At 43.8% G+C, this 11445-nt stretch overlaps 1 protein-coding gene across 1 annotated transcript in view; it reads left to right on the top strand.

The window, feature by feature from the left end:
- The first annotated feature begins 1053 nt into the window (after positions 1-1053).
- Dnah8 (dynein axonemal heavy chain 8) overlaps positions 1054-11445 on the top strand; it is a 206488-nt gene continuing 196096 nt past the window's right edge. Inside the window, exons 1-4 of the mRNA XM_090355742.1 lie at positions 1054-1542; positions 1860-1994; positions 5231-5315; positions 10867-11018. Of these exons, the coding sequence (XP_090211868.1) occupies positions 1093-1542; positions 1860-1994; positions 5231-5315; positions 10867-11018 (822 nt within the window). The 5' untranslated portion in view covers positions 1054-1092. The remainder of the gene's footprint in view (positions 1543-1859; positions 1995-5230; positions 5316-10866; positions 11019-11445) is intronic.

The following is an 11445-nucleotide window of genomic DNA, read 5'->3' as shown; positions in this document are numbered from 1 at the left end:
CTCATAGTGAACTGTTTCAGTGGACTTGACAAATTTTGACCAGGTCTTCACTGAAACATTAAAAAAAAATCACCTTGGAGCCCAAGCTGAAAAAATACAATTGAATCTGTTACCATATTAATATTTAAGAGTCTCTACTTGTATGTAAACTACTCTTACTTTTAATATATTTTAAGTAATTCTAAATACTCATTTGGAGTCTTTTGGAAGAATGAATACAATATGGAATAGTTCTATTCAAATTTTCTCTCATTTGTTGTATTCATGGCTTGAACTCAGGGCTTCAGATAGTTGTTTGCTCATGACTGGCTCTCTGCCATCTGAACTTTGCCTGCTAATTCCAGCTTTTTACTTTTTTGCTGGTTAACTGGAGTCTTAGCCTCCAGACTGAGACTATAGGGTTATAAATTTGAGCCTTTGGGGCTGGACTTCTCCAAATCGCTAGAAGACCAATTTCACCAATTTCTTTCTCCTTTTCCTGGCTAATTCTGCTGCCTCTCCCCAAACTACCCTTTAAGTGTGGCTGTACCCACACTTTGCTTTTGTTCCTTATTCTCTCTTTTAGATAATCTTGTCTAAGTGCATACTCCATATGTAGGCCAAGGACAGCAAATGAACCTTGTGGGTTTTCCCTTTTGTAATTCCATCTCTCTCTCCCCCCCCCCTGTGTCTCTTCTCTCTCTCCTCTTCCCTCTCTCCCTCTCCCATTTCCTATTCCTCTCCCTCTCCCCCTCTTTTTCTTCTCCAGATATGTGTACTGACTAGCTTAAGGAAAAAAAAAACACAAAAACTTGGGCTGGGTTGTAGCTCACTGGCAAAGCGCTTGCCTCGCAAATGCAACGTCCTCAGTTCGATACCCAGTACCAAAAAAGGAGAGACAAAAGAAAATATGATTTAAAAAAAAATCTTATCTCTAGGCCTGTATAATTCTTTATATCGTTAGGAGAAAAAGGGATGCTTTTGTTAGCTGTTTAGTTTGAAGTAAGGACTAACACTCCTAATAGTTAATATATTGCATAATATAGAAGAAAACATTTTGTAATCCTAGGTTTTGGCCTTTGAGATAGTCTGCAGGAGGAAAAGGCAGAAAGCATGAATACAGGAGATTCCGCAGAAGAAAACGCTCCGCCCCCTGCGGAAGAGCCGGCCCCGCCCCCTCCGGCAGAGGAGGCCCCGCCCACCTCCGCCGAGGAGGCCCCGCCCACCACTGGAGAGGAGGCCCCGCCCACCACCGGAGAGGAGGCCCCGCCCAGCACCTCCCTGGACGCCTTCTCCGAAGGGGAGGCCACCGAGGCGATCACGCTGGATGAGTCCGCCCCGCCTTCGGGAGACGCTTCTTCCGTGGCTGACTACCGGAGTCTCATCCCGTCGGAGGATGAGGACGATGAGGCCTCTCAAAGAGTCCGGCCTCGCCTGGCCCCGCGCCCGGCGCAGTCCACGATGTCCGACGTGATGGGGTCCCAGACCTCTCGGCGTTCATCCAAGTTCCGCCGGAGCATGAGCGGCATCCCAAACCTGCAAGAGACCCTGAAGGAGAGGCAGGTGTGCGTCCCCTCGGAGCCCGCTTGCCCGTCCCTTCCCGTGGGGCTCGAGCGCAGGGCCTGGGTGCTGTCCCGGAGTTTTTGGTGTTGAAGGCCCACAGCTCCACTTCTGGCTTTTGGGTGATCAACTGGAGATTCTCGAGGACTCCCCTACCCAGGCTGGCTTCAAAACGAGATCCCCAGATCTCAGCCTCCCGAGTAGGTAGATTACAGGAGTCAGTCACTAGCACCTGGCAGAAATACTTGTATATTTCAGTGGCCTGGTTGGGGGTGGTCTCTTTGGTAATCACAATTTGCCCACATGGTGTCATTCTTTAGGCGCGGTTTAGAGATGCAAGGGAAAACCGAAGGATGAAGATCGACGCAGCTTATAAGTATATCTTTGAAATCGTAGCGGAAAAGCTTGGTCTGGACCTAATAACCGTTGAAGAATTAATTTTGGATTGCCCTTCTGTAAGTTGAAGTCCTACCACTATTATTATTAGTAGTAGTAGTAGTGTTTGGTGCTGGGACTGAACACATCTACAACTTCCACAGCCCCTTCTGTATTTTTTTTTTTAAATTGTTCTCTGAGAAACTTTCTGCCTGTTTTGAAAATCGCATAAGAAAGAGAAGGCTGAAATCTTGTGGAACAGAGAAACAACTTGATAGAAGCAGCTGAGTGACATTTCTGATCAGGCCTGAAGTGTAGAGGGAACCATGAGAAGCAACTGGATTGGGCTACAATTCTCATAGGTGACTTGAGGAGTCAGAGGGATTGTCAGACAGAGGGAGGTTAAGACTTTATTTACGAGTAAGGTTATATAAACTGTGTACAGTAAACATGACAGCAGGAACATATGATCAGGCTCAGTGACTCACCTATGAATATGATAGTAGAAAAAAAGATGAGATCTGTGTGCCAAAGACACATGCCTTGTGGCCTGGGTTTGATCCACAGCTCTGCAGTAAATAATGCATGCTTTTAATAATGTACCTCCTTCCACCCCTAAGAGCAAGCTCGCTTGGGGAAGACAAATATAGTTTGAGGAGCCTGGATGAAAAGAGCATCTCCCTTGCTGGATGCAATGTTGCCTAGTGCTGCATATAGTCTGCCCCTTGCTTTTAGGATCTTTGCAAAAAATGCTTTCTAGAGACCCCTGCTGTCATGAGTGGGACTGTTGCATTTCCTGCTCCATTAGAGTGTGGTTGTAACCATCCGATGGGAGGGTGATTGTCAGGGAGCAAAGACAAGAAGCTCTATTTTAATAACCAAGCACGAGATCATGTGGAGATGTGGGAGATGTGTGCCATAAACACATACCACAGCAAGCAAAGATACCACTGCTGTGGTCAGGGCTGCCTTTAGGAGCTCATGGATTGTTTAACGATCGGTCTCATGCCACTATCCAGAAATTCATGGTGTGTGTGTGTGTGTGTGTGTGTAGCTATACATTTAAGATTTGTGTACCGACCCCCCCCCACACACACTTTTGGTGCTAGAACTGGGAATTGAGTTCAGTGCCTTTCACCCTCTCTTGACTTTTTACAGAGGGGTTGGTGATCACTTGAGCCACAGCTCTGCTTCTTTCTTTTTGGTGGTTAATTGGAGGTAAAAGACTCACAGACTTTCCTGACTTGGCTAGCTTTGAACTTTGAACCTCAGATCTAAGCATTTTAGGATTAGATTAGCTAGGATTACAGACCTGAGCCACCCTTGCCCAGCTCTCCTTCCCTTCCCTTCCCTACCCTTCCCTACCCTTCCCTTCCCTTCCCTTCCCTTCCCTTCCCTGCCCTGCCCTGCCCTGACCTGCCCTGCCCTGCCCTGCCCTTCCCTTTCCTGCCCTGCCCTGTCCTTGTCCTTGCCCTGTCCTTGTCCTTCCCCTGTCTTGTCCTTCCGCTGTCCTTCCCTTCTCTTCCATTCTTTTCCTTTCCTTTCTTTCCTTGTCATTCCTTTCCTTTCATCACATTCGTTCCTTAGACTTCAATGAAGTCTACGCATCTAAGCAAGGAAATGCTAATAAAAGTTGGGTCTTTTAAATTACAAGTATATGAGACAGTCATCCATGTGGGAGGTGGAAGAGTAGCAAGTGAAAGGACAGGCTTAGGCCCATGCTGGGTTCTGCTTCATCTCCTTGGAAGTTGTTTCTCAAGTGTGGCCCCAGAACCAGCAGCAGTACCCCTGGAACTTGTTAGAGAAGCAAATTCTTAGGCCCAACTTATTAGGTCTTTAAAAGCCCATGGTGTGACCGTCTAATGTACACAAAGGTTTTTGTCCTAAGTGGCATTAGCACGCCTGGACTATTTCCCCCAAGTAGTGGTAAGTGGAGAGAAACTCATTGCCCTAGAGAGATTCCTGAATGGAGTCAGCTAGGCTAGGGAAAGGGGGTGGGTTCTTCGTATTTCACTGGGGACTTTGGAGGACTTTTGCTTACAGGAGCTCTTTAGTTTTCTGCTCACTAAGATATTACACTGACTCCTCAGTAATTGAATATAAACTTTGTGCTCATAAATATGGAAGAATCTCATTATAATAATGCTTTTGTATTAGGCTACAATGTGGGTCAAATAACAATTGCTGAAAGCATCCTTGCTTAACTAATTAATCAAACAAACTGGTCATGGGAAGGCCACTTTTCTCCTCTTGCAGTCCCCGTTTCTTTTAATAATGATTCCTTTCATGTATCTCTAGTTGGGTTCACCTTCCCATTCCTGTGACATTTTGTGAGGCAAGGTCAAGGTCAGGTAAGTGGGTGCATTAATGTAGGTTTGGATATAGAATTCATTGTGGTTTATTATAGTCCCAGTTACTCAAGAGGCTGAGCAGGAGAATTACTTCTTCCTAAGAATTTGAGGTCAGTCTGGTCATCATAGAAAGATCTCTCTCTTTTTCTCGCTCTGTTTTCATTTTTCCTCTTCTCACTCCTCCCTCACTTTTTTTTTTTTTTTCATTCCTGGTGCTTGAAGTCACAGCCTGAGCACTGTCCTTGGGCTTTCTCAAGGCTAGAGCTCTACCACTTGTGCAACAATACCACTTTCAGCTTTTCACTAGGTAAGCACTCTACCACTAGGCCAAACTCAGTGCCCCTCCCCCACCCTTTTATTTATTTTTAAAAATTTTTACCCAGGTCTGGGGCTTGAACTCAGGGCCCGAGCACTGTCCTTGGGCTTTCCTCAAGGGTAGCACTCTACCACTTGAACCACAGACTGCTTCCAGCCTTTTCTATATATGTGGGACCAAGGAATCAAATCCGCCTCTTCATGCATGCTAGGCAAGCACTCTACAAGCCCCTCCCCTTTTATTTTTTAAAGACAGTTTCTATGTGTAGCAGCTGGCTGGTTTTGAACTCATGATCTTCCTGCCTCAGGATCTTTCTCCCCAAGCTATGTACCACCACACCCAGCTAAGAGACCCTGTCTCTTAAAATACAGAACTGAAGCAAAATAAAACTAAAGCCCACATACAACAACCACAAAATGGTAAAGAAACACAATTAATGTTACCCTTCCTGGAAATGTTGCAGAATTATTTTAGAGTCTAACCTGGCCTCAGGTGTGCCTGTCTCTGTGCACCGTCTATAAAGTGTTTGTACTGCCTTGTATTCATCATCTACACAACAAGGATGATTAAATAACATGTGCGAATGCTCCCAGGAGGGTTTACTGTCTTTCCCTAGTTACTGATCACCATTTGCTCTCTTATTTTATAGCTGGATCCATTCGTTAACTTTTTTGAGAAAGATGGCTGTAAGACGTTGAAAATTTTGTATCAGGAAGGAGATGTTCCTGGTCTTGGTAAGGATGTTTTTATGAGGACACCAGACTAGTAAATAGTTAATGAGTTTTAAACTTTTTCTCTTATATATAATCAATCTCCTATTTTACATTAAGTAAATTTACCAGAAGCTTAGGTAGAAAAAAATAGTGTCTTAAGAACAACACACTTTTTTCTTTTAACCCAAATATGTTATCTCAAACAGTGCTTTAATGATGGAAGGAGAAATGTGCTTACAGAAATCACTGAGCTCTGCTGGGGAATACACACTTCCATTACAACTTATTTGCAATTCTCTGGGACAGGTGGAGCTGTTTGGTCCATATGTTTTCCAATGACTAGAATTGGCCCTGAGGCCACTCCAGAGCCCCGCAGCTGCCCCTTGTGGCCCCGGATCAGCATCTTACGACTGGTCCAACTGTCACTTGCAATATATGGCTCTCCCAGTTGTATTTATTATGCCAAAAATAATTAATCAGGCCACCAGGCTGTGAAACCTTTGTTTTAGGGACTAGATAGCAGGTACCAGCCTTTTGGTGTTAGACTTTGTCATCTTCTGAGTCCTGTGGATTTACCTTCAGTATGTCCCTCCTGCTAATTCCTTTTATTTATTTATTTATTTATTATTTTTTGTTGATCATGGGGCCTAGACTCTGGGTCTAGGCACTGTCCCTGAGCTCTTCAGCTCAAGACTACACCTTACCTTTTTGAGCCTCAGTGCCACTTCGGGTTTTCTAGTGGTTAATTAGAAATAAAAGTCTCACACAAACTTTCATGCCCAGGGTAGCTTTGAATTGGGATCCTCAGATCTCAGCCTCCTGAGTAGCTAGGATTATAGGCGTGAGCCACCATGCCTGGCTAGTCTCCTGCTAAATCTTTGTCACTTTCCTCCTCTGCTGCCTTAGGTGAGGGTGTCTCATGTCTGTCTCACTATTCCCAATAGAAAAAGTGTGACATCTCTATTGCTACAACATTACCTCTCTGCCTTTTTTTTTTTTCTTTTTTGCTCCAGTCTTGGGGCTTGAACTCAGCCCAGGTACTGTCCTTGAGCTCTACCACTTGAGCCTCAGCATCACTTCTGGCTTTTTCTGAGTAGTTTGTTGGAGATAAGAATCTCATGGCCAGGGCCGGGAGTTTGGCCTAGTGGTAGAGTGCTTGCCTAGCATGCACGAAGGCCCAGGTTCAATTCCTCAGTACCACATACATAGAAAAAAGCCGGAAGTGGTGCTAAGGCCCAAGTGGTAGAGCTCTAGCCTTAAGAAAGCTTAAGGACAGTGCTCAGGCCCTGAGTTCAAGCCTAGGACTGGCAAAAAAAAAAAAAATCTCATGGCCTTTACTACCTGGGCTGGCTTCGAACCACCAACCTCCAACCTCTGTCCTCAGATCTCAGTCTCCTGAGTGAGCCACCAGCGCCTGGCCCTTGCTGACATTTAAATGACCAATTCCTGCCAAGTTAATCTTTTATTGCCCTGCTGTTTTCTAGATTGGCTCCAAATCCCCCATTATCCAAAGGCCTCCATGGTCAGGTGTACTCTACTGGTCTTGCATGGTCTCTTCTTTTCTGGATATGAATCTGCAATTCCCCTTCATGTCCCCCCTTCACCAGTTTCTGTTCACAACTAGAGTCACAGTTTTGTCTCTGTGTATTCTCTGGTTGTGTTTCTTCTCTCTAGTCCTCTTTTAGATGACCTTGGATCTCTCTTTCTTTCCTTCCTTCCTCCCTCCCACCCTCACTCCCTTGCTCTCTCTCTCTCTCTCTCTCTCTCTCTCTCTCTCTCTCTCTCTCTCTCTCTCTCTCTTTCTCTCTCTCTCTTTCTCTCTCTCTCTTTCTCTCTCTCTCTCTCTTTCTTTCTTTTTCTTGTCTTGGGGCTTGAACTCAGGGCCTGAGCATTGTCCTTGAGCTTTCTTAAGACTAGAGCTCTACCACTTGAGCCACAGCACCACTTCCGGCTTTTCCTATGTATGTGGTACCAAGGAATCAGACCTGGGTCTTTGTTCATACTGGCTGGGCAAGCACTCTATCACTAGGCCAAACTCCTGGCCCTTGGACATTAATTTTATCTTTGCCCTCTCAGTGTGCCAGTTTTGTTCCACTGAAGGGTTGCATGGAAAATGGAGTACTCAGTTCTGTTCTCATTTCCTCCGAATTCGTTAATATACACAGTCAGCCCACTATATCCCTGGATTCTTCATCAAGGGTTCACTCCACCAACTGTGAATGAAAAGCATAGGGAAGAATCACATCAAAGCTAGTGCTCTACCACTTGAGCCACAGCAGCACTTCTGATTTTTTTCTACATGTGTGGCACCAAGGAATCGAACCTGCATCTTCATGCATGCTAGGCAAGCACTCTTACCACTAGGCCAAACTCCATGGCCCCTTAAATGATACTCTTGATAATTATTTACATTATGCCTGTCTTGGGGCTTTGAACTTGGCCAGGGTGCTATCCCTGTGCTGTTTGCTCAAGGTCAGTGCTCTGCCATTTGAGCCACACCTCCAGTTCTGGAGGGATTTTTGGTGATTAATGGAGATAAAGAGACTCATGGAGTTTCCTGCCAAGATTAGCTTTGATCTCCAATCCTCAGATCTGTCTCTTGAGTATCAAGGATCACAAGCATGAGCCACCTGCTTGGGCAATACAGTGTCATTTTATATAAAGGACTTGAGGGTGCATGGACTTTGGTTCCTGGGGACCCTGGAACCAATTTCCCTTGTGTATCCATAACCCACCCTCCCTCCCTTCCTTCCTCCCTCCCTTCCTTCCTTCCTTCCTTCCTCCCTTCTTTTCTTCTTTTTTCGCTAGTCCTGGTGCTTGAACTCAAGGCCTGGAAACTGTCCTTGAGCTTTTCTAAGGCTGGAGCTCTACCATTTGAGTCACAGCACCACTTCCAGCTTTTTCTGTGTATGTGGTACCAAGGAATCGAACCTGGGGTTTGTACATGCTAGGAAAGCTCTCTACCACTAGGCCACACTCCCAGCCCCAGAGATATTTCTTCAACAAAATATGTAAACTAAAAACTAGTGAGTCTACCCTGGATTTTCTATTCTCATAACTCTTATCCTGGAGGGAATTCTCGTGTGGCTCATATTTTTATAACTGGTTAAAAATCACAAGTCTGGCTGGGAATTATAGAAAAATTATGAAAATATCTACAATTAGGAGAAAAATAGCCAGGCACAGTCCTACTTGCTTGGAAAAAGTATTAGTTCTTTGATAAATACTCCTCATAACTGCTTTGGTATAGATACATATATTCTGAAAAATAATTGGATCCAACTCTGTTGTGTTATTCCATAGTGGCTTTTAAAGTTTGACAATATTGTCTTCTCTGTGCTAATACAAACTTTTTCCACAATTAAAATTTTAACAGCTGTGTTGTATTTCATTAGGCTGATAAAACTATAATTTTCAGAATGGATCTCCTATTATGATTTAGGTTGTTTACAGCTTCTTGAAACAATGATTGTGATTATCATTAAAGTCACCTCCCTGTGGATTAGAAAGAAATCTGAGGAAGAATTTTCAGAGCAGGACTTGCCCAAAGGGTAGATTTTGTTTGAGCCTGTAAAAGTAATTGATGTTATCAGTTTGCTAAGTATTTCTCTATATGTCTTTGCCTTTGCATATGCTAACATATTAATGCATATTATCAGGTCAGGAGCATGGCCTAGTGGTAGAGTGCTTGCCTAGCATGCATGAAACCCTGAGTTCAATTCCTCAGTACCACATACACAGAAAAAGCCAGTAGTGGTGCTGTGGCTCAAGTGGTAAAGCACTAGCCTTGAGAAAGCTCAAGGACAGTGCCCAGCTGCTGAGTTTAAGCTCCAGGATTGGCAAAAAAAAATGCATATTATCATTTTTTAAATGGATCACAGTATTTTACTTATTATTTACTTATTGTTAGGTTTGAACTCTGGACTGGGGCACTGTTCCTGAGCTCTTCAGCTCAAGGATAGCACTCTACCACTTGAGTCACAATTCCACTTCTGTTTTTCTAATGATTAATTGGAGATAAGAGTATCACGAACTTGTGCCCTGGTTAGCTTTGAACCACTATCCTCAGATCCCAGCCTCCTGAGTAGTTAGGATTACAGGCGTGAGCCTATAATATCCCATAAAACCCAGCCATTTTTCCTATGATATTAAATATTTCCTTCATTTAAAAAATTCTTTACAGCTGGGCACTGGTGGCTCATGTCTATAACCTTAGGTACTCAGGGGCTTGAGTGTGAAGGTTGTAGTTCAAAGCCAGCCTAGTCAGGAAGGTCCATGAGACTGTTTTATCTCCAGTTAACCACCAAAAAGCTGAAAGTGGGGCCTGGGAGTTTGGCCTAGTGGTAGCGTGCTTGCCTAGCATGCACAACGACGCAGGTTTGATTCCTCGCTACCACATACATCAAAAAGCTGGAAGTGGTGCTGTGGCTTAAGTAGTAGATCACTAGCTTTGAGGAAAGCCCAAGGGCAGTGCTCAGGCCCTGAATTCAGTCCTTAGAACTGGCAAAAAAAAAAAAAAAAAAAAAAAGCTGAGGGGCCAGGAGTTTGGCCTAGTGGTAGAGTGCCTGCCTAGCATGCACGAAAACCCAGGTTCGATTCCTCGGCACCACATACATAGATAAAAGCCGGAAGTGGTGCTGAGGCTCAAGTGGTAGAGCTCTAGCCTTGAGAAAGTCCAAGGACAGTGCTCAGGCCCTGAGCCCTAACCCAGGACTGGCAAAAAAAAAAAAAAAAAAGCTGGAAGTGGAGCCATGATTTGAGTGTAATGGTCAAGCAAAAAAGCCCAGGACAGGCATATACACACTATTCCATATAGTATGCATTGTACCATTGCTGGCTACATCTTCCTCTTTTATCAGGAGGAACTATGTCATGTGGCTACTCTAGGGGCTAAGGAGGTGGGGAAAGCTGTTTTCTCCCTAGGGACCCACTCATTGCCACTGGAACAAAAATAGGATGTCTTAGCAAGGAAAATGGGAAGGATATATGGATAGGTGCCATTTCCATAAATGGGTATTTTATTTGGGCTTTTCTGTTGTTAACAGGCCATGTATCAGGATTTTTTTTGGTTATAAGCACCAGAAACAGAAAGGCTAGATAAGCAAAAGCAATGTTTGGGAAGGAGTGGATCACAAAATTGAGTTGAACAGTTAGGCAGGAGGATTAAAAAGGAAGCTACAAGGTTCAGAATTGCAATCATTGGTATCTTTTGGTAGACAAAAAATGTAGCTGGGTGCAGTGGCTCACACCTGTAATCTTAGCTACTCAGGAGGCTGAGATCTGAGGATCGAGGTTCAAAGCCAGCCCCTGCACTAAAGTCCATGAGACTCTTATCTCCAATTAAGCCCCAGAAGTGGCACTGTGGCTAAAGGGATAGGGTAGTAGCTTTGAGCTGAATAGCTCAGGGACAACGGCCAGACTGAGTTCAAGTCCCATGACCAACAACAACAAAATTTATTTCATGAGAATATTTGAAAATTTCTTACAATAGGAGTAAACTGAGAACAATAGTAATTTATCACATTTGATCAGGTATGGGATCATAGGCTAAGTTCCTGCCTTTTGTTTTCAGAATGTGGTCGAACTCTTGCTGGAGCAGGCAAAGGAGTGAAAATGATGAAATTGTTTATAGACACCACAGCTCCCGACAAACTGAAAGGGCTGTGTCTCTTTTTCGTTCGCTATCGTTGTGACATTGCCTTGAATGTTAAATCTGTTAATGAGGTATGTTTACTTTTCTTTGCAAAGATATAAACATCAATATGTTTTCATAGTCACATTTGTGCTTTCCTCTGCTCTTCTTTTCTATATATAGGACTGAATTGAGTTCCAAGGAGATAATATATTCATATATTCAAAGAAGCAAAAAGAGATTGGCTATAATAAAGCTTAGTTACATTTATCCTTTAGATATTGCTTTTTAAAATTCATGAAAATTCCATTTTTTTCTAGATGGTATACAAATAATTTCCATTTTTTCCTATTCACTAGGAATACATTGAATTCTGCATATGGGATTTTTCTTTTCTATTCTTGATGTGCCAGTACTGTGGCTTTTACTCAGGGCGTGGGTGTTGTCCCCGAGCTTTGTTGCTTCAAGGCTGGTGCTCTATCGCTTGAGCCATAGCACCACTTTTGGCATTTGTGTGGT

The sequence above is a fragment of the Megascapheus bottae genome, chromosome 22 (assembly GCF_031878675.1).
Source record: "Megascapheus bottae isolate mThoBot1 chromosome 22, mThoBot2.hap1, whole genome shotgun sequence".
Classification (NCBI taxonomy): domain Eukaryota; kingdom Metazoa; phylum Chordata; class Mammalia; order Rodentia; family Geomyidae; genus Megascapheus; species Megascapheus bottae.
The sequence above is the reverse complement of the archived record's forward strand: the minus strand, read 5'-3'. Positions and strand labels throughout refer to the sequence as shown.